This window comes from Camelus ferus, chromosome 1 (genome assembly GCF_009834535.1).
Source record: "Camelus ferus isolate YT-003-E chromosome 1, BCGSAC_Cfer_1.0, whole genome shotgun sequence".
In the NCBI taxonomy this organism is placed as follows: domain Eukaryota; kingdom Metazoa; phylum Chordata; class Mammalia; order Artiodactyla; family Camelidae; genus Camelus; species Camelus ferus.
Window position 1 is genome coordinate 393,083 of NC_045696.1, and position 23,181 is coordinate 416,263.

Genomic DNA, 23,181 nt, shown 5'->3' on the forward strand with positions numbered 1-23,181 from the left:
ACAGACTTTGTTAGTAAAAGAACTTAATTTGGCAGTATGGAGCAGACGCCCCTCAGCAATCACAAGGGCCAGGTGCGGTGCAGCTCAGCCCATCTCAGTCTCCAGAATCAGGCTGTGTGAAAACAGCCACCCTCCAAAGGCCACACACCTGCGATGTGTTTGCACAACAGCACAGAAACTGCAAAGCTACGGGGAGCGGCCAGGTTAGCAAGGGCCTGCGGTCTCCTGTCTGCATGCCCACCCTGGCCCTGACCTTCTGCAGGATGGCACCACGGGGTGGGGGGACTGGGTCTCACTTCTTAACAGCTGCGGGTGAATCCACAATTGTCTCAAAGTAAGTTTGCGTCTTAAGAAGAAAAAGCACATCGACCACAGCTAAACAGACAGGAGTGGCAGGCAGATCCCGCCCCAGGCAGAGGAAGCAGGACAGACAAGCCGAGAGAAGGGTCCTGTGCACCCCTCCCCGCGTGGCCGTGCAGTGGGCGGGCGGGCGGGCGGACACCAGCACGGAGCTCCCTACCTCCTCATCCAGCTGCGTCCACTGTCGCTGCTCACAGAAGGAAAAGCATTTGCAAAGATAAAGCTTAATACCGTCGCAGAGAACAGCCCCCCACAGGCACAAACCCGCGCGCCGGGCTGACTCACGTCGCTGTCGCAGGGGCCCCGGGGCTGCAGCCTGGCTGCCTGCCGAAGCTGCTCCTCCAGCCTCTGAATCTCCTGCTGAAACTCCTCGCGTTCCTGCTCCCTCTCCGCAGCCTGCTCCTGTCAGAGAGGCGGCCTGTTGGGACCCTTTCCTCTGAGCACCGTGGCGCCCACTACACAACCCCGCCCCGAGAAGACCAGTGCGGGTCTCAAGCGAGAGGGCAGAAGGGTCCCTCGCTGTGGGCACCATCAAAGGGTGGCCCTCGGGGGACCCAGGGGGCTTCTGAAACGTGGGCAGGATGGAAAGACAGAGCCACGGGGCTGCAGGTGCCTCCTGGACAGCGGTGGGCTGGGCGCGCAGTCCTACACCGGGGCTGTGGAGTGGAGCGTGGGCACCTTAACCCTAACGTCACAGCGAAGAAGTTACTTAAGGACCTGGGGAGAAGTTCCGACTACAATTCGACCCCAAAGAGATCAAAACTCTTACGTCCATGAACTGGCGCTGGCGACGCAGCTGCTTGTCCAGAGAGCCCATCTGCTGGCTCAGGGCAGAGAGCTCCTCAGCCTGCCGGGCACACGCCTGGTGCCGGGAGAGCTGCTCCTCCAGCTCGGCCTCCAGAACCCGCATCTGCGCCAGCAGAGCCGAGCGGTCCTTCTCACACTGCTTCCTGGCCTCTGACTGCTCCTCTGTGAGAGAATCCACCTCCCTGCGAAGAGCTGCAGGTGCAGAGAGAGCAGGCGGGCGCAAGCTGAGCTCAGGGTGCCTGTTCCCACAGAAACACAGAGCATCCAGCCGCCAGGGCAGCCCGAGGCCTCCCGTCCCCCACTCCCGCAGGCGTGTGACCTGACTGAGGATGCACGGCCGCCTGGAGAGGCCGAGCCCACAGCCTAGGAACAGCCACGACTCAGCCAAACACCCACTGAAACGAAGTCTAGAGTTCCTACAGATACTAACTAGCCTGTAAAGAACAGACAAGCAGCCAGTCCACGCTGTGCAGCACGGGGAATGACATTCAATGTCTGGTAGTGGCCTACGGTGGAAAAGAATCTGAAAACGAGTACACGGTGTCCGTGCACGACTGAAGCTTGTGCTGCCCCCGACAGGACACAGCGCTGTGAGCTGACCATGCTTCAACACAATACATACATACCGAAACAACGCTGAGCGCGTTCACAAAAGGGAAGGGAGGGGGAAGAACCACACCTTTTATTTATTTACTTATTTGTGTTGGGGGGGAGGTAATCAGGTTTACTTATGCATTTATTTTTAATGGAGGTACTGGGGGACTGAACCCAGGGCCTCCTGCATGCTGAGCACACACTCTGCCACTGAGCTCCACCCTCCCCCTCAATTACTACTTTTAAATGAAAATCAGCTAAAATGCACATTTTTAAAGCCTGAGAAGAGAACACATCTTGGTGTCCCCCAGTGACAGACCAGGTCACATACACTCTCCACTATGGAAACACACACTGTGAATTAAACCTGCCCCCGAGGGAGCCCAGTCCCTGGCAGACCGGCCACCAGCACAGGGCTCACTAAGCCGGGGATGACAAGGCCACAGCCCAAGGGGAAACTGCAGGTTAATAAGCACCTATGGGAAACGGTTTTCCCTGTGTGGGTCCTGACGTGTTGAAACAACCCAGAAACTGCAATATTAAGTTCATAAGTTTGTATCTACAAGTCATTAGCTTTCAAAAGTTAATTATTTTAGTTTGTAAAAATCAATCTTTTATAGCAAAGTACCATCACCACTGATATAACATTCTCAATAAAATTCCATGCTAGTAAGTCAGCAACTATGGTAAATCAGGCTTAAACATGCAGCCAGAGCAATGTCATTCCCAGCCCTTGGGGACTCAAAACGAGGGCTCGTGTGTCACTGTGACACCCGATACCCTGACAGCACCACCTTCAGGACTAAGGAGAGGTGTCCATGCAGCCACTGAGGCCACACTCGGGCTGAGTCCAGAGTCGGGAGGCTCCCGGGCCAAGCGCAGGACCCCGCCCAAGGACAAGCATCGCAAGACGTGGTCCCTGCAGCAGCAGCGTAAGCATTATGAGACCGACGCCTGCCCGCTTTTACGTGCTGAATACTGAAGATCAAAGTTATCGTTTTATGTAACCGTTTGCCACAAAAGCTCTGAAGCACTTTTTTTCTTTAGTAAAAACTTTCCAAAACCCGACGCAAACACAGCGCATCACAGAAATAACGCGTTTGTTCTCACAAACCTGAATCCTTGTGTGCTACAGTAACAGGAAGGCCTGCAAATGAGAACACACAGCATTTTCAGGGATGAAAACAGAGAACAGGAGGTCTGGGAGTGAAAGTCAGCAACAGAGAAGGGAGGGTGGCAGCAGCAGGGTCCCGGGAAGCGCTGGGGCCTCATGTGTCTCTAAATTTGTGCATCTCAGTAACATCTGTGCCCCCAGGATCCAGATGCTGGTGCTGGGGTGCGGCCCCACGATGGGGTTCGTGCCTTGATGGTAAAGGGGCCCACGAGCTCCTGCCCTCCTAAATGGGACGGACGGCCCAGAGAGACGGCGCCTGTGACCCGACAGCGGCTCCCGCTAGGAGGCAGCTCAGCTGGCGTCTTCACCTTGGATTCCGCCGCCAGGACCATGTTAGAAATGCCTCCAGCAGCTGGGCCGCCAGGTCTCTGGCATCAGCCACAGCAGCCTGGACGGACTGAGGCCCCTGTGGGCCCCGGCTCCCAGGGGCTCTGGCACCGACGTTTAAAGACGGTAAGGAAAAACACAGTACAGATGGCATCGCCCTGAAGGTGCCAGGGGAGGTCCAGGCCCAAGTGTGGGTGGATCAGGGCCTGCGGGCCAGTCCAGGCAGAGTCACTGGGGCCTTGGGCAGCCGGGACGAGGCTGCTCCCCGGCTCAGGGCTGTGTGGCCGCTCAGCCGGCCCCGCACTTCGTGTCTCCCACGGGGTCCCGACTCTGACGCACTCACACCCGACGCAAGGAGGGTGGGCTGCAGGCGTGAGAGGTCACGGTAACAAACACGGGTCTCAGACGGGACAGGCCAGGGCGCTAATACCTGGGAACAGGGCACTGCCCACTGGGACGTGAGGCCCACAGCACGTGTGGACAGGAAAGTATCAGGCAGAAGAGACGACGTTGAGGAAATAATGACGGACAAAGCCCCGGATGCAAGACGCCGGGCCCCCGGCAGAGCGGGACCTCCTAGACACAGTCCTCTGACACGTGAGAACATCCCAGCAAAGAGAAGCACCTGAAAACACCCGCAAAGACACACGACCGACACCTCAGCCGAGAGCGGGGTGCCAGAAAACGACGTCTGCGGTCTCGAAGTGTTAAAGGAAAGGAAATCAAGCCTAGGGCTGCATCTTCCAGCCACCACTTTATTTAAGGATGAAAGTGAAACACGGAAACTTTCAGGTCCTCAGGGTCTTGAAAGTGCCCCTCACAGTCCTTCTCTGAAAGAGTCCAGTCCACAGAGTCGGGGCGAAAACCACCCCCATCTCACTGCCACCAAGGGAGCACCGTGCACACGACAGGGACTCGCGGAGCACACGTGCTCTCACGCTCACACCCCCGTCCCTGGGCCTAGCAGAAGCCGGAGGGGAGAGAGGACCAGTTTCCATGCTGGGGGAGCAGACGGCCGCACGGTCAGCAGCGGCCAGCCGCCACCCCTCAGCGGCGAGGCGGGAGGGGAGCGAGTCCCAGGAAGCCCCGAGGAGACACAGAACAAGAAGACGCCGCAGGTCAGCTTTTAATGAACACCACGTCCATAAGGGACACAACCCAGAGTATAAAAAAGACTGAAAGTGAAGGGGTGAAAAAAGACGTCCCAGGGGAAAAAGCAAGCAGGTAAATTTTTTTAACATCAGAAATTTACATCAAAAAATGGAAAAGAGACAAAGGGAAGTTACACGTATTACAAGAAAACTGAACAAGAAGATCAAGTCTAGAAATGGCCACAGACAGTTTAAATAACTCGTGTGGACAGAAATTAAGGCAACGGTACAATCACTCTTTGCTTCAGGAGACTGCAGGCCTGTCAGGCTCACACGTAGACACAAGACCAAGGGTTAGCATGAGTCACAAGTCCCACCCCAGAGAGGTGACAAGGACAAAGGCAGAAATTAACCAAGCAGACAAAACAGGAATTTGGTAGTTTATCAATGAGAAAAATTAAAGAGAAGAACTTGGAGGAAGAGAAATGAGTTTCCTGACTGGCGGGGATGGAGCACGCCCAGACCCAGCTCAGCACAACCCCCGAAAGGCAGCAGCTCCCTCAGGGATGAGATGGGGCAAGGGCCCCCACACACCCCCATTTGCCTGGTCGGGAGAGGTCTGGGAACCTGGACCAGAACTCACGCAGAATCACATCTTACAGACCCGCTGATGACACCGCCTGCAAATGTCACATTGTAAGCTTTTTGTTTAAACTGTCTTTATATTAAATATTTTAAGATCAAAACTAAGAATCTAAAACTATCATGAACTACTTTTGCTGGAACTGCGTCTTCCTAGCTAAAGTTAACATTAGGCGCTTAGTTGGCGACTTTAAACAGAACCTTAAAGCAGCCCTCATTTTCTTCATGGTTTTGGGCTGTTTATCTTGTGAAACGTGAAGTAAAACGGAGTCGCCATGTCAAGGGGTTTGAACGCGGAGCCCGGGCCACTGAGGAGTGTATGGTACACATGTGCCCACAGGGCGCAGCCGGGAACTTCGGAACCAGGCCAAAGCATGGGAGTCCAAGGACTCGGCCAGAGACCTCACCTGCCCCTTGTTCCCGTTAACAGACTCATCCTCCCATACGGGACGGACGGCCTGAGCGCCTGGCACGTTCAGCCCAACTGGCTTCTGCCTCCAGTGAAAATTCCTTGTAAGGCAAATCTGCCTTCTGTGCCTTTAAAAGCCCCAACTTTGTTCCCCAGGGGGAACCGAATCTCTCTGCTCCAAATTGCAATTCTTCGATCCCAAATAAACACTTTCTGCTGCCTTACTGCCTTGTGGGACGTCCGGGCTGACACTGACAACCAGGCGAGCAGTGTTCTCAGCATCTCCTCTCGCTGGTGACCAGGCCTTGTGGAGAGCTGGGCACCGGCCATGCCCCCTGGCAGCCTGACCCTGAGAAGCCCACGCCCGCACCCTCACCTCCTTCACCTTAGACCTCCAGCCCACGAGCCAGCAGCTCCACCCGCAGCCCAGCAGCTCTATGTCCTACCGGCTTCTCTCTCTCCCGCTGCCACGGTCATGGCCTCCTTCTGGCCCTGCAGCGTGTGGTTCTCCTCCTGCAGCTCCGCCAGCTGCTGGGTCGCCCGCTGCAGCTGCTGCTGCAGGCCCTCCAGCTCCACCACCAGGCTCCGCTCACTCGCCTCCTTCCGGCCCAGGGCCTCCTGCAGGCCGGCCTTCTCCTCCTTGAACCCCTCGATGATGCCTGCGGACAGAGGACAAGGGGGACACGGGGGACACAGCAGCTGAGGCCCCGCTGGGAGCTGAGCGGCCAGGCCTGTGTCCTGCTCCCGCACAGATGGCTCGGGCCGCCTGCGGGCCAGTCGAGCGCCCGGCACACGAGGCCTCCGTGGGCGCCAGACACCAGGGCCGCGGGTCACCGAGGCCACAGCCCCTCCTGCCAGGCTCACCCCCCGCCTCGTGCAGCTCCAGTGTCAGCAGGGTCTTGGCCGTGCTCTCGGCGTCCAGGCACTCCAGCAGCTCCTGGTGCTTTCTCACCACCTGCGCTGTCTCCTCACTCTTGCAGCTGAGCTCCCTCTCCAGGCGAGAGTGGATCTGACGCGCCTCCTCCAGCTGCGAGACACGTTTGACGATGGGATTCGGTACCGAAAGTGATCAAAGCTTCACGGACACTGACAGGATGCTCCTCGCACAGAATTCGGGTGAAACCACAAATACCCCGTAAACAGCAACGTCAGTGTGTGCTGCCATGTCAGTCACTAAATAATCAACACATTCTCAACACAGAAAAGCTCTGTGCCCGCAGACAGACTGCCTGCTGCTCGCAAACACTGCCCCCACGTGCGTCTGTGGGTGGCACTGAGGGGAGAGCATCTCAAAGGGCCCGGGCAGGGACAGGCCACCTGGTGACCCGCAGGTGGAGGGCATGGAAGGGCTCGGTCACCACACCGAGCAGAAAACTCACCGCACCTCCACTGCCTGTGTGCGACTCTCCCTCCCCAGCTGGGTCACCACGAAGCCCCTCCTACGCTCCCCTGGTGGGCACGTCCCGTCTGAGGCTCCCAGGCCATCCACACAGGCTGGGGGCCCAGATCAATTTCTCAGTTCAAAACATGCACACACAACTATCCCGACAGAAAGCTCAGCACCTGGCCTGGGCCCCTCCGCCCCCTGCGTGTAACCAGCTCTGACCCGCCCAGGGCCTGGCCTCTTAAGGAAACCTGTCAGCTTCCCCTTGACAACAGCCCTGAAGCGGCCTGGCTGCCGTGGCCCCTTCCACAGCCCCCGCCCTCTCGAAAACCTGCCCGACTCCAGCTGGCCGGCCACCACCTGCTCTTCCTGCAGCCAAAGGCCCTCAGGCGGCCCCCACCACCGACCCCGACCTGAACAGGGCCCTCCTGCCAACCCCCACCTCCCACAAGGCTCACCCACCTCACCAAGCCCGCCCGCTGCCCCCACGGAGCACACTGGTGGGGGCAGGACTTCTGACGAGCCAGCGAGGCCCCCACACACCCGCGCACGAGCACAGATGCGATGCAGGGCCTGGCGCCGGGTCAGACCTGCAGGCGGGATGCCTGCCCACAAGACGCACCCGAGAGCATCTGCTTCCATTAACTGCACTTGGGAGACAGTCAAAAGCACCTGATGACTTCTCAGACGCAGCCCAACTCCGTCCAGTTTTTGAGAGAAGATGGAAAGAAACTGGAGGAGAAACGTCTGAGTTCAGCACTGCTGACCTACTTGCTTTCACTGCAGGGGCAACACTTTCTCGGTTTTTCTGAGATGGCAACAGCCTCACGTGAAAACACTCATCTTCTAACTGGACAACTTCGGAAAAAGGTCTCTATTGCCTTCCACATTTTCCTATTTAAGGTCTTCGATAATTTTCTGAAATTTTCTAAAAAGTTAACAAAAACTTCTCATTTTCGGTAACAATCTCTAAATACAAACATATTCAATGTGGAATTAAACCAGTGTACGAAGTACACTAAAGGCGGGTGGACACACATGCCCTAAAGTAAGTACACTGAGGGTCTAGTTTTCATCCACAGCAAGCATCCTTCCTCGAGAATTTCGGCTGAGGAAAGACTCCTACTTGAGGAAGCCACGTGGGTGAAATCTCTGGAGTAACAGGATCAGGACGGCACCAGCGGGAGACCCGGGAGAAGTCAGGGTCGCCTGGGAGGGGACACTCCCCGCCTCGCCTGCAAACCAGGAGTCAGGAACGCTGCAGGAGCAGCGCCCAGCAGAGCATCCAGGGCAGCTGCCGGCCCCGCTGCCCACTTGCTCAGCACCTCCCTCTGAAGAGGACCAACTGCAGGCCCCACGTGGGCACGTCTCACCTGCCGCGTGGAGTCCAGGACCATCTCCAGGAGGCTATCGACCGCCAGGCCCAGGCTCCGGTAGACCCTCCGGATGGGCTGTTCGCACTCCAGCGTGCTCTCCGGGCTCATGAAAAAGCTTTCGCGGATGTGACTGCTAATCTCGGCCACCGAAGACGTCTCCGCACACTCGGGCGAGGTCCGGTCCAGCTCCGGCGGGGCCGCGTCAAGCCCAGGCCACGTCTCATCAGGCACAGAGGCTACGACGTGAGCGGACAGGGGAGCTGCAGGCGGACAGGCACCCCCACCCTGCGGAGCGGCCTTGAGCGCAGGGCCGCGGTGCTTACCTGCGGGCGCGTCGGGTGGGCTCTCCTCCTCCAGGCATAGCCCCACGCGCTCGCCAATCCGGCTCCTCAGAGCGACGGCAGCCTCGAGCGTCTCTCCAAACAAACCCAGCAGCCTTCTCAGCGCGTCCCGGAGAGCTCTCCTGGGGGGTGTGCGGCAGGCGGCATCAGCCCAGACCCCAGCCTGCCGGCCCCAGGCAGGGGCCCTGAGCCACACACCAGCTGCACCCAGAGCCGCCTCACAGCTGCTCTCCCCTCGGCGGGGCTGTATGCGCCCAGCCTGTCCCACAGGAGCAGAGCCAGGCACCAACGTGGCCACGCAGGGTTCTACCCTCTCGTGAGACACCTCCTCGAAAGTCAGAAGTCACACCTAACCCACTGCCAGTATGCACGGTGAGCACTCCTGGTGCCTCCCTCTGGGGCCACACGAGCCTGGGAGGTGAGGGGCTCAGTTTCTCACAGGATCACAAGACAGTCTGCACCCTACCTCTGAGCTGCATCCTTCTGATCCGGCCCTTCCAGCTGGGGCTCATCATCTGTGGCATGGTGACCCCACTGGGGACGCGGTCCTGCCCCCGCAAGACGTCACCCCATCCATTCACAACTCACATCCCTCCCTCGGGCCCAGCACAGAAACTCCACTCAAACAGGAAGAGCCACCCCTCGGGAAGCGAAGCTCCAGGTGAGGGACAGAGACAGTGAGAACAGGGTCTGTGGACTGAGACAAGGCGGGCAGGAGCAGACTGCACGTAGCTGGGGCCCTGCCTCTGCAGGAGGCTACCAGGGCCGTCAGAGCCCTGCGGCGGGGGTGGACGGGGCAGCGTGAGGACCACCCTGGAGACGGGATTGGGCAGGCGGTGTCTGCTCTGCTCTGAGATAAAACACCAGAAGGCGCTACTCTCCCCCCCCCCAATCCTTGTACCGTGTCCAGGCCATGCCGACCCCTGGTCCCCGTCATGATCCTCACAAACGCCAAACGCCTGTGGGTGTCGGGCCATCTCAGCCACCGAGCACGCCCTCCAAAACCTCAGGTGCTTTGCTCCGCCACGCCCTCCCAGGTTCGCAGCCGGGCCTGTCACCCTCTGCCCGGCACACACCTACCAGCCACAAGGCAGCTACGAGCACGTGCTGGCAACAGTGTGAAAGGTCCTCAAGGAGACAAAGGAACCGGAAAGGGAGTGAACGGAGACTGCACCCGTGTGACAAGACACCTCCCCACCTGGCCTCCCTGACCCACAAGCCGCACACACCCCGACCCCTGAGCTCAGACCAGGGGTCAGGGTGGCAGGGACCACAGAGCACCGAGCAGCCGGACCAGACACTGGCAGCGATAGGCCAGGGGCTGCAGAGGGGCCCAGAGAGCCGGCTCAGGAGTTGCCTTTCCCAGCAGTGCCACTGAGCCGACTCCGCAGAGGAGACCAGCGCATTCCCTGATGTCAGGCGCAAACAACTGAATGGCCCCAGGCCAGGCCAGACCCGCAGGGGAAGCCAAACTAAGACCACAAGAAGGCACGAGGGGAAACGTGCGCGGCTCCAGGCAGGACACTGTTTCTTACGTAGGGCTCCAGAACAAACCAGAGGAAGGGACGGGTCGGCAACTGTGCCTTCACCGCGGCAGCAGACTTCACAATCTGGCAAAACGTGAAGGTCTGGCAAAGCGAGGTGGAGGCATGTGGTTCTGTGACATGACTCAGTACTTGTCTGGACGTTTAACATCTTCTTGAACGAGGGGGTCCGAGCACAGGGGTCCTGTCCCGCCAGGGGCCCATGCACACTCTGGCCATGAGCAGGGCTCGGGCGGCGGCCACTGACCTTTCGCCGTGAGACAGGTCGATGTCGGACTTGAGCATCGAGATGAGGTTCGTGCCCTCCTGGTTCTCCCGTTCCCGCCTCTGCTGGAGCCTCTCCAGTTCCGAATGACACTCTTCTATCTCGTGGTTTAAGGATAAAATTTGGTCTTGTAGCTGTTGAAGAAAAACAAAGCTTTAGTTAGAACAATTCAGTTAAAATTAAGTTTCTGTGAAGGGCTTTCTTTCTCCAAGAGCAGGTTTGTGGGGAGGAGAAAACAGATGAGGGAGCAGCAGGGGTCCCGTAAAACAATGTCAGAAAGGACACTGAGAGGACACCAGCCAGAGGAAGAGAGAGTGAAACTGTGAAACCAATTTACTGAAGAGAATGAAAGAAACTGTAAACGGCTTCAGTGTTGGGGGCAGAGAGAACTCAGGAAAGAGTGTAGATTCGGTAAACCACTCGTTATGACAGGCTAAGACATTCAGGTAGCTGAAAAAATTAGAGAAAATGGAAAAACTAAACAGGGTTCAAGGTGGCAAACAATGACCAAAAAATGGACAAAAGAGACAGAAGAGGAGCCGCGCCGCCAGCACAGGAGCCGCATGCCCGACGGGTCAGGGCTGCTGGAGTGCAGGCGGGGGCGGCAAATCCACGCAGAGCCCACGGGACAGCAGACTTGTCCCTCAGCCAGTCCTCCTTCCTCCACTGCTGAGAGAACACAGAAACTGGGGGAGAAAACCTAACAGGGATGACAAGCAACTTTGAACAAGAAAAAGTGCAAATAAAAATCTTAACAACACAGAAAATATGGTCTTATTACACTTTAAAAATCAGATTTTTACTTTAATGTCTTCCCACAAAGAAAGTTTAAGTGTAGGCAGCTTTCCCCTTAAATGATTTCATTAAACATTTAAGGAACAGATCATTTCAATCACATAAAGACTCTTCCAGAGAGTAGAAAGGCTGCGGGAGAGGACACTCCTCACTTGTTTTGAGACTGAACCGTGAAAGAAAGGAAAATTATAGTCAATCACAATGAAAAGAAACACGATGCCAAAGGTTTAAAAAGGATACTAGAAAATAGAATAGAGGAATACCTGGAAATTGTGTCTCATTTTATCACATAGATACGCTGGTTTAATGTTAGAAAATCATTGAAGTGATTTATGTTAACAGGTTAAATGAGAAAAATAATATATCAATAAATGGAGAAAAAGCAAATTTAACACCCATATGATAAATATCTATCACAAATTGGAGAGACGAAATCTTCCTTCACCTGAAAAAGATCACCAACAACTTCCCGTAGCAAATACTACCCTTAGTGTTAAAGGCGGAAAGACCTGTTAAAGACCTGACCCAGTCAGGTCAGGACACAAGAGCGGCTGCATTTCACACAGACCTTCCTCAGCTTACGACGGGGCTGCGTCCTGACAAACCCGTCGTAAACTTCAAACTAGACCTCTAAGTCGAAAATGCACTTAATACACCTGACCTACCAAACATCACAGCTTCGCTCCGCCTGCCGTTAACGAGCTCGGACACTCAAGCCGCCTACGGCTGGGCACAATCTTAACACAAAGCCCGTTTGATACTGAAGTGCTGGCTGACGCTGTGTGGAAGGGAGAAGCTGGAGGGCTGTCATCGCCAGCTGTTCATCCTCCTGACCCACGGCTGCCCCATCCTGCATGAGAGGGGATCGGACCATAGCACTAGCCCAGGAAAAGACAAAAGTTCAAAGTATGGTTTGCACTGAATGTGTATCACTTTTGCACTGTCATGGAATCCAAAAATCCTAAGTCAAACCATTTTAAGTTAGGGGCCATCTGTACTCAATAACCATCGGTTTTAAAGTGCAATTAAAGCACCTGATCACAAGTGTTGAAATACAGATCTAACAAACGATATGCAAGGTCTCCATGGAGAAAATTATAAAATCCAGTGGCAGCAACTACCAAAATCAATTAAAAAGAGGTATTCCAGAATCCCAGAACACATCCATCTTGTAAAGACGTCAGTTCCCCCTGAAGGAGTGCAGAGACAATGCATTTCGCCCACAACCCCGCAGAAGACTTCCGAGCCTGGTGCTCCCGAGAGCTGGGGGCCAGCAACAGCAAACATCCCTGAAAAGAGCGGAGCTGGGGCCGCGAGCTGCGGGCCACGTGCTGGGCCCCTGGAACTGCAGGGCATAGCTCGGGGCAGACAGACTGACCAAACAAACCTAGGAGGCAGGCCAGAGGCCACGCACATGCACATGTGAGCCTGACCCATGACCCATGACCCCGTGGCCCGTGGGCAGCAAGCAAGGCAGGGATAGACTCAACACGCAGGTCTCAGCCCTCATGGGAAATAACTCCGCTTCCGTGTATCCTTCCAAGTGAATTAAAACGACAACTCGGAAAATAATCAGAGAATGCTTATGTGAAATAGGAAATGATTTCTTAAGCAAGGCAGGCAAAGTACAAACTGCAAAAGAAAAAAGGTAATCGCATTAACTCATCAACCAAGAACACCTGCTTGTCAGAAGATAACAAAACGAAGGAAAAAAACACAAACTAGAAAAAACCCAGAAACACAAGGGACGTCCCTAGACCAGCAGGGAGCAGGCAGGCAACTGTTTCAAACAGAAAATGGCCAAAGACACAAAACGGCGTTTTCACAGATGGGGAAACAAAAGTGGACCACAAACACAGTAAAAAACACAGTCTCATCAGCAAATTAAGACCACCACGAAACAGCACTTCGTTGCCACAGAACTGGCAAGAATTAAAAAGCAGGAACATCCCAAGTCCTGGCGAGGAGGTGGAGTAGCAGGCACTCGAGGGCACGCGTGGTGGACGCACTCAGAAACAGGCTGGCGCCGCCTGACCAGGCTGCACGCGGGCGGAACACACTTGCAGGGATAAGAAGCTCCTAGAAAACTCAGGGCGGCTCGACTCATAAAGGCAGAAAACCAGTAATAAGCCCAGTCCACTGCTGAGCCGCTGGGGCACATGCACCGGACAGAGGACATCCGGCAACGAGGATGGTGGGGCAGTCCTGCCAGCGACATCGGGGCACCTGCAGTCAACCCGGTGACACAGCCACTTGTGAAGGCTGAAAACAGCCAAATCCCCACAGCAGAGCCTCAGGAACACGTCAGTGAGTGAGAAACCTAGGCAGATCGAAAGCGGTCACCTCGGTGGATGGAGGGTGGGGGAGGCCGGAGGAGTCTTTCAGGCACCTAACCTGGGTGGCAGGACACAGGTCCTCACTCCACAGCGTCACTTTACCCAACAAGCACATTTTAAGGGCACTTGTAAGATAACTTCACAGTGAAAACAGCTTCCTGCAAGTCCAGTCGGCCTGAAGGCCGCGTACCCTTCTCCCTGACCTCTGGGGACACCCCTGGGCGGCAGCAGAGCCCCAGGCCCATGCACCTACGCAGGTCTCCTGCTGCTCCAGCCCCACGTGTTCACACGAGAGCCCCCCCAACTCCCAGTGCCTTTCAGTCTTTCCTCTGCAATCCTCGCTCACACCCCTCCCAACTCTAAGTGTTAACCCACCTTTAAAGGTAAAGATACACTTTGCAGTTTCTCTCTTAATTCAGAGTTTAACATTTCTTCTACCTGTGCCAATACTTTAAATAGAATTGTCGTTGCTTTTGGGCTTTTGGAACTTGTTATAAAATCAGAGTTTTTCCTTTTGTTTAACTGAAGCGTAATCAGTTTACAATGTTGTGTTAATTTCTGCTGTACAGCACAGTGATTCAGTTACACATGCAGATGTATATTCTTTTTCATGTTCCTTCCATTATAGGCCTTCACAAGGTACTGAATTTACTTCCCTGTGCTGTACAGTACAACCTTCTCGTTTACCTATCTTGTATATAGTAGCTTGTACCTGCTAATCCCAAACTCCCAATTCATCTCTCCACCCTCCGCCTTCCCCTCTGATAACCGTAAGTTTGTTTTCTATAGCTGTGAGTCTGTTTCTGTTTTGTAAATAAGTTCACTTGTATCATTTTTTTAGATTCCACATGTGAGTGATATCATATGGTATTTTTCTTTCTTTCTGGCTTACTTCACTAAGAATGACAATCTCCAGGTCCATCTTATGTTGCTACAAATGGCATTATTTTATTATTTTTTATGGCTGAGTAGTATTCCATCGTATAAAAATACCAGTTTCTTTACCCAGGTCATCTGTTGATGGACATTTAGGTTGTTTCCATGTCTTGGCCATTGTAAATAGTGCTGCTACGAACACTGGGGTGCTTGTATCTTTTCAAATTAGAGTCTCCTCCAGATACATGCCCAGGAGTGGGATTGCCGGATCATAGGGTATGTCTATTTTTAGTTTTTTAAGGAATCTCCATACTGTCCTCCATAATGGCTGCACTAAACTGCCTTCCCACCAACAGTGTAGGATGGTTCACTTTCTCCACAGCCTCTCCAGCACTTACTGTTCATGGACTTTTTAATGATGGCCATTCTGACTGGTGTGAGGTGATGATACCTCATTGTAGTTTTGATTTGCATTTCTCTGATAATTAGTGATATTGAGCATTTTTTCATGTGCCTATTGGCCATTTGTATGTCTTCATTGGAAAAATGTTTGTTTAGGTCTTCTGCCCATTTCCGGATTGGGTTGTTTATTTTTTTGTTATTACATTGTACGAGCTGCTTATTCTGGAAATTAAGCCCTTATCAGTTTCATCTTTTGCAAATACTTCCTCCCATTCCATAGGTTGTCTTTTTGTTTTGCTTATGATTTCCTTTGCTGTGCAGAAGATCATAAGTTTAATTAGGTCCCATGTGTTTATTTTTGCTCTTATTTGTATTGCCTGGGTAGACTGACCTAGGAGAACACTGCTAAGATTTATGTGAGAAAATGTTTTGCCTATGTTTTCTTCTAGGAGGTTTATAGTGTCTTGTCTGATGTTTAAGTCTTTAATCCATTTTGAGTTTATTTTTGTGTATGGTGTGAGAGTATTCTAACTTCATTGATTTACATGCTGCTGTCCAGTTTTCCCAACACCACTTGCTGAAGAGATAGTCTTTTCTCCATTGTATATTCTTGCTTTCTTTGTCGAAGATTAATTGATGGTACTTCTGTGAGTTCATTTCTGGGCTCTCTATTCTGTTCCACTGATCCATAAGTCTGTTTTTGTGCCAATACCACGCTGTTTTGATTATTGTAGCTCTGTAGTATTGTCTGAAGTGTAGGAGGATTATTCCTCCAGTTTCATCTTTTTCTTCAGTAATGCTTTGGCAATTCTGGGTCTTTTGTGATTCCATATAAATTTTAGGATTATTTGTTCTAGTTCTGTGAAAAATGTCCTGAGTAATTTGATAGGGATCACATTAAATCTGTAGATTGCTCTGGATAGTATGGCCATTTTAACAATATTAATTCTTCCAATCCAAGAGCATGGGATATCTTTCTATTTCTTTAAGTCATCTTTAATTTCCTTAGTCAATGTTTTGTAGTTCTCCACTTACAAGACTTTTACTTCCTTGGTCAGATTTATTCCTAAATATTTTATTTTTTTGGATGCAATTTTAAAAGGGAATTGTTTCCCTACTTTCCTGATATTTCATTGCGAGTGCAGAGAAATGCAACAAATTTCTGTATGTGAATCTTGTGTCCTGCTACCTTGCTGAATTTGCTTTATCAGCTTTAATAGTTTTTGTATGGAATCTTTAGGGTTTTCTATACATAGTATCATGTCATCTGCATATAGTGACAGTTTCACCACTTCTCTTCCAATTTGGATCCCGTTTATTTCTTTTTCTTGTCTGATAGCTGTGGCTAGAACTTCTAAGACTAGGTTGAACAGAAGCGGTATGAGTGGGCATCCCTGTCTTATTCCAGATTTTAGTGGGAAGGCTTTCAAGTTTTCACCATTGAGTATTATGCTGGCTGTAGTTTTGTTACAAATAACTTTTATTATGTTGAGATATGTTCCCTCTGTACCCACTTTGGTAAGTAAGAGTTTTTATCATGAATGGATGACGAATTTTATCTAAAACTCTTTTTGCATGTATTGAGATGATCATGTGATTTTTGTCCTTTCTTTTGCTGATGGGATGTATCACATTGATTATCTGGGTATGTCGAACCATCCTTGTGTCCTGAGATGAATCCAACTTGATTGTAGTGATCTAACAGTATTTTGCCCACGAGCCATGTTACTTTTAGTATTTTTTACAGAATGAGAAGTTTTTTTAAGAATGCATATATTGTATCAGCAGAAATGCCTGGAACTTTGAAAAGTTTAAGATATACTTCGAAAGGCTCTCTTCCTCATGGAATCCCCTTCCTGCCTAAGCCCTGGTGCCTTCCTTGCTCTGCTGCACCCACCCCCAACCTCTCCTCCCTTCTCGTGGCTGGGCTCCTAGCACATGAGGGGCTTCTGCAGCTAGGAACATGCTCCTTGATCTGCAGGTGATGACTGACCTCCACAGACACATGCTGCCCTGAATCTGGCTGGGAGTGATTTTTACACCGTTGGTACCAAACTAAGTCAGACACACCCATGTGCAGAGTCTGCATTCAGAAGCCCTGGCCAATGGACCACTAGCAAATTAATAGAACCCTCCTAGGCCTCAGTGTCCCGAGAGGGAGAAAACTGCCTCATACTGTAACGCGCCTGTCACAATGCCTACACACACTCACAAGACTGTGTTAGTAAGTTCAAATCCAGTGACCCTATAATGATGGCAGAGTCAGAAAAAAAAGAAGCAGTACTACTACAACTTTGAAAAAGCTACACAGTGGGACTGTCTCTAAAAACAGTATGATTATACATCTATATTTTCAATAATAATGAACAACAACAAAAAAAAACCCAATTCAAAAATTCTCAAGGACCTGAACGGATGAAAATGGCCATTAAACCCATGAAAAGCTGTCCAACATCACTAATCAGTAGGGAAACGCAAATAAAAATGAGGTATCATCTCACTTCCACTACGATGGCTATTATTTTTAAAAATGAAAAACAAGTATCGACAAAAATGTAGAGAAGCTGGAACCCTTGTGCACTGCTGGTGGAAATGCACCATATGCCACAGCCTCTGTGGACATCTGCTCAGCAGTTCTTCAAAAAGCTAAACATGGAATTACCACGTGACCCATCACCTGTCCTAGACATACACCCCAAAAAGCCGAAAGCAGGAGTGGAAACAAACACCTGCACCCCAGTGTTCATGGCAGCACTGTGCAGCACAGCCAAAAGAGGAGACAGCCATCAGCAGATGGACAAGGGAACAGAATGTGTCATCTACACACAGCAGACGGACAAGGGAACGGAATGTGTCATCTACACACAATGGAATATTGCTCGGCCATGAAAAGCCGTGAACGGTGGTACGTGCTACAGGCGGATGGACCTAGAGTACACGTGTGAAGTGGAATAAGCCAGACAGAAGAACGAGACTGAGAGCCGCCAAATTCACGGAGGCAGAGAGGCCAGCGGTCAGTGCCCAGGCTGCAAGGAGGGGACGGGAATCACTATTCTTGGGGACAGAGCTTCTGCCTGGGATGAGGAGCAGGTTCCGGAAACGGATGGTGCTGATACCTGCACAGCACTACAAATGGGGTTAATGCCACCGAACTGTACACTTACCGTGGCTGAAAGGGTAAAAATTATGTTATGCACATTTTACAAAGAAAGTCTTCACCGAGAAGACACGTTCCACGAACCTGCAGAATCTGGTGATCCTTCTCCTGAAGCTGCAGAGACAGAGACTCCTTCTCTTTCTGGTGACGAGACTGTACCTGCTCCTGCTCAGGTCTATGCGTCTCCTCTTCCTCCCACAAAGCAGCTTTCTTCTCACCTTCAAACTCACCCTGCACAAAAGAACACTGTTAACAACGAAAGACTCAATTAAGCTATAAAATTACGCTTGCTTCACTGCATTGCTACCCACCAGAACCTAGCTCATTCAACACGTATTTACTGAGTCTGTACTCTCATAAGGCCAAGGCCAGCACCCGGGTGAATGTGTGTCCAACGTGCTTATCTCACAGAACACAAAGAAACGCCTGCTGCCTTCCCCACTGGTCATATTAAGGGTTCTCCATCCTCAGGGTACCACGACCATCAAAACCCAGAATACTCAGAAACCTAAGTTCCTCTGGTTTTAAAAAGAAAAATCCTGTTTCTTCCTAAACAGTAAAAGTATTTTAAACAACGTTCACCTAATGAATTAAACTATATTAATAAAATTACTTTTTTTTTAACCAGAGGTAGCACTTCAAGAATGGCAGAATAAAAATCCGTTCCTCTATAAAAGCACCGAGAGCACTGGCAAAAATTGTCAAGATCAACTTTTTCAGAGCTTTGGAAATTAAAGTGTTTATTGAAAACAAAAGTTGATTCTCCATCAAAATAGCAAGCTTCGGGGTGTTTGAACCTGCCCAACCCACCACTCAACCTCTAAGACAACCTTGAAAACGCAGCCCAGCAGCCATGGGCGAGGGGTGGGGGCAGAATGGGTCTGCATCTCCCCCAAAGCACCACTGCTCACTGCCACCAACTGACCTGTCTGGCAGCTCGCTGAACAGCTCTATTTGTAAATCTGGTCTTTACTTGATCTGATGCAAAGCTCACCTCAAAAGCCTAGCCCCAAGCTCTTTGTTAAAAAAAAAATCCGCAGCAACTGAGGCGGTGAAAACAGGAGGAGACAATGACCAAAACCCTAAGAGGAAACACTGGAGGAGGAAAGGTCCAGAGGCGGCTCTGAAAAGCTCTGGTACAGTCCTGGAAGCCACTAGTCCAACTGGGTAGGACTGTGCACCTGCCCTGAGGACCAGACAAGGCTCTCAGCTCTCACTGCTCACTGACCTTGCAGCTCTGCACAAGCAGGAGGTGACAGCGAAGGCAGAGATGGAAACTACCTGCCAGAGCACTGGAGGCATGCCCCAACCAGAGCCCCTCAACAAAGAGACAGGTTATAAATGAAACCAGACAAGATTCTGAAGCTGGAAAGCACAATTACTGAAATAAAGATTCACTGAGGGCTCAACAGCAGATCTGAGTGGACAGAAGGATCAGCAAACACGAATTCAGGTCAAATGAGATTATTCAGTCTGGGGAACAGGAAAAAAAAAAGAATGAAAAAAAGTAAGTAGGGCCTCAAAGTCCTGTGGGACACCCTCAAAGAACAGCATACACATAATGAGGGTCCCAGAAGAAAGGAGAAAGGGAACAGGGCAGAAGAATACTTGAGGAGAACATGGCCAAAAATTTTGCAAATCTGATGAAAAATATTAATCTACACACAGAAGAAGCTCAATGAACTCCAAGTAGGATAAACTCAGAGAGATGCACACCTAGACCCATCATAATCGAAGTTCTGAAAGACAAAGAACCTTGAAAGCAGCAAGAGAGGAGCAACTCAACAAAGCAGACCCTCAGTAAGATTAGCAGCTCACTCATCAGAAAGCACGGAGGCCAACAGGTAGTATCATGGCATACTCACAGCGCTAAAAAAAAAGTGTCAACCAAGAAAGTTACATCCGAGAAACTCTTTCTAAAATGAAGGAGCAATTAAGACATTCACAGATAAATAAAAACTGAGAGAACTCATCACTAACAGACCCTCCCCTGAAGAAACACTAACAGGAGCCCGTCAGGCTAAAATGAAAGGAAAGCAGACATTGCCAACTAAAAACTGGCACTTGCCATCTACCTCTGCTTGTATTAGATCACGAGCCGCAGCCGCGGACCTCCGGCATTCCCTGATCAGCACGCGGATCAGGAAGGAGGCGCTCTGTGCTCTGGGAAAACTGGCCGAACAGACCTTCAGAAAGTTGGACATCCTCAGAGGTTTTTATGACCCAAATTCTTGCGTCTCCTCTTATCTAGAAAAGCACTAAAATCATCAACAGTGACATCTGCTCCTGGTTTAGGCAAGTCTCTGCCTAAACGTGTGCTTGACCGCACGTCCCCCCTTCACTGAAATCGTCCGTGATACTGACGTGCTCCCCCTGCCTCTCCAGTGCAGCTCCTCAGAGCTCTGGGATGCTGTCTCCTGGGCTACAGTCTTCACTTTGCCCCCAAATAAAAACTGAACCCACAACTCTCACGTTGTGTAGTTTTATTTCAGTTCAACAACATTAACCTCAATCCACATGAAAAAATAAAAAACACTGGAAAAGGTAATTATACACGTTAATATAAAAGACAAAATAAACATAGTTTTTGTTTGCAATTCTTTTTTCTCCTATCTGACTTAGAAGACAACTGGATAAAGCAATGAGCACAAAATGTCCACGGATGTTCTTTGTATGACAATATTAGCACAGAGGGAAGGGAGGAATGAAGCTACATGGGACAGTTTTGTAAACTATAAAATTAAGTTGGTGTTAATGTGGACTAGACTGTTCAAGTGTTCGCTGTAATCCCTGGGGCAAGCACTAAAAAACAGCTCAAAAAATACGTAGAAAAATACACACCAAGGAAATTAAAATGAACGAAGGCAGGAGTGAGGGACTGGAGGAACAAGACAGGCGTGAGATGTGGAGACAGCAAACAGCAAGCACCGACACTCCCTACAACGTGCACGAGCCCACAAAACACTGTTCTAAGTGGAAGAAGCCAAACTCGAAAGGCCACATATTGCATCATTCAATTTCTATAAAATGTCCAGAAAAGGCAAATCCACAGAAACAGAAAGTCCACCAGTGGCGCCAGGGATGGGAGAGACGAGGGATGCTGGTGGGTGGGGCTCCTGTGCGGAGACGCAGAGGCTCGGGGACTGGAGGGCAGCAGCAGCTGCACAACCTCGTGAATACACCAAAAACCACCGACCTGTACACTCTGAAAGAGTGACTTTCAAGGTGTGTGAATCCATCTCTCAGTAAAGCTGTAACTAAAAAACGAAACAAACCTACAGTAAAAATCATCATGCGAAGCGGAGCTGAATCCTGCACAGACACCCTTCCATGAAAATAGGTCCATCAAAGCAAGAAAAGGCTGGACGTGGCTGCTGCTGAGTCACCAGGGCAGACAGTCAGCAGGACTCAGACTTTCTCAGATTTAAAGTACAACTGCCTTCTGAACATGGGTTTGAGCTGTGTGGGTCGGCTCTTGCACGGTGAATGACACAGCACCACTCGACCCACGGCTGGCTGAGCTGAGAATTCAGAGGAAGGGTGGGCACAGAGGGACCACATGCACTGAGAGCCAACAACAAGTCACAGGCAAATTTCTGACTGTTCGGACTCAGGGCCCCAATTCCCACGTTGCTCAAGGGTTAACTGTACTTGGTGACAACTTCTTAGCAGAAAGGTATGCTAACTAGTCAATTTGAAGATAATAATGAATGAAAAAAGTTGCCTGTTTCTAAGACAATCAAAATGTTTTAATTTTGCATATCAAGATTGTGAATAAACTTTCTCATTTACTTTGCAGACAGGAAAGGACAGCGCTAAAACAGATGACTCTTGATCCCGGTCCCTTTAATCGCGTGACCCGCTGCCCCAGCGCAGGGCTGACGGCCCCCGGGCTGCGTGGTCTCCTCCTCCAGCCCTGCCAGGGGAGCCGAGTGCTGGGCCCCGGCTGCCCTGTGGGAGGAGGGGAGCTGTGCTGGGCAGTGACCCTGAACCTGCAGCGCTGGCACTGGCGCTCACCCTCACTCCACGTGCTTTCACTGTGACAACACACAGGAGTCGGGTCATAGCTCCTAGAAAACTTCAAGTCACCGTGTGGGGCCTCCGACTCTCACCGCAATCACGACAAGCAGGAGACGGGTTTGCGCGGCACAACGCTACGATTATCCTCTCAAGTCCTAAAGGTCATTTCTGAATTGACACAGATCATGTTTTTAAACTTTCTCTCCTGAAAAGACTTAATCCCAATCTTTTAAAAGGAAGGATTCAAACACAACTTCAAGTTAGGACACACAGCAGCCGCAAAGCCCTTTAACTGCCCCATTCGCACCGCAACCACCTGCAGGAAGGGTGGGTCAGCCAGACAGCTCACGGCGCGGGGAGTGGCACCCCGAGAGCAGCTGGGTGTGACAGGGACGCCGGCGTGCTGGCGAACAGGAATAAAACCGCGCGATGGGCACCACAGACCGGCAGGGCGAGGCCAGGGACAGGGGACAAGCCACATGCCCTTTCCCCCAAAACAGACACCACTGAACCACTTCTGCCCACAGTGAAGGGCACTCAAAAAACTAAGAAAACATCAATGCCCAAGAAAAGGCAAATCCGCCAAGGCACGTGGTAAGCCGCGGCTAACGGTCAGGCCGGAGGCTGAGCCATGGTGTGCGGCCCTCTGGGCCCCGGGCCGCGGTACAGGGAGGGCTCTTTCCTCTCGGCACCCTGGGCGATCGGTCCCGGCAGCACATCCTGTGCGCCCCACACCTGCTGAAAGCTCTGCTGCAAGGAGGTTTAAATACGTGGTTCTTGAGAAACCTTTTTGAGCCACAGATCACATTCTTCAGGGAAAAGTCTTTCACAGAAGCCAAATATCTACAAACAGATAAATGCAACTTCCGTCTGAGGTCAGGGCAGGAGTCCAAGGGCACCTACACCCCACATGCCCTCATGGAACCTGGTCCCGAGCCCGGGGCCTGCCCTACACCACCTGGACGAGAGCCCCACACGGGCCTTTCAGGCCTCGGTGTCATTGCCCACACACAGAAGGGCACAGGGTGGATTCTACATGGGACCTGCGCCAGGAAAGGGGACCAAGAACCAGCCCACTGGCGCCACGCCCTCCTGCGTTTGCCCCGCGAGGCGCCCACGGGACCCCAAGGCAGAGCTGCACGTGCTGAGGCCGGCTGGAAGCCCAGTGCGACTTCTTTCTTAACCTTCACTTTGTCTCAGACAGCGTTTTAAGGCAGCTGAGGAGGCACGCCCAGCACAGCAAGAGGTCACCAACGTCAGTGGGAGCAGCAGACACAGCCC

The 23,181-nt window shown here is 51.6% G+C and overlaps 1 protein-coding gene across 13 annotated transcripts in view; it reads right to left on the minus strand.

Annotated features, from left to right (window-relative positions):
- Window positions 1–23,181, minus strand: part of PCNT (pericentrin) — a 96,110-nt gene that overhangs the window by 43,632 nt on the left and 29,297 nt on the right. For 11 of the 13 annotated variants that reach the window (XR_004322377.1, XM_032486255.1, XM_032485869.1 and 8 more), the window contains 10 exons: window positions 17,965–18,111; window positions 10,297–10,448; window positions 8,488–8,627; window positions 8,162–8,400; window positions 6,269–6,431; window positions 5,851–6,063; window positions 2,876–2,908; window positions 1,130–1,359; window positions 646–762; window positions 521–547 (listed from right to left, as the gene is read on the minus strand). Coding sequence is in view for 12 of the 13 variants with exons in the window: in XM_032486255.1 (XP_032342146.1) it covers window positions 521–547; window positions 646–762; window positions 1,130–1,359; window positions 2,876–2,908; window positions 5,851–6,063; window positions 6,269–6,431; window positions 8,162–8,400; window positions 8,488–8,627; window positions 10,297–10,448; window positions 17,965–18,111 (1,461 nt within the window). In the remaining variant the exon portion in view is untranslated. The remainder of the gene's footprint in view (window positions 1–520; window positions 548–645; window positions 763–1,129; window positions 1,360–2,875; window positions 2,909–5,850; window positions 6,064–6,268; window positions 6,432–8,161; window positions 8,401–8,487; window positions 8,628–10,296; window positions 10,449–17,964; window positions 18,112–23,181) is intronic. The other 2 variants (XM_032485795.1, XM_032485721.1) reach the window with 2 other exon arrangements.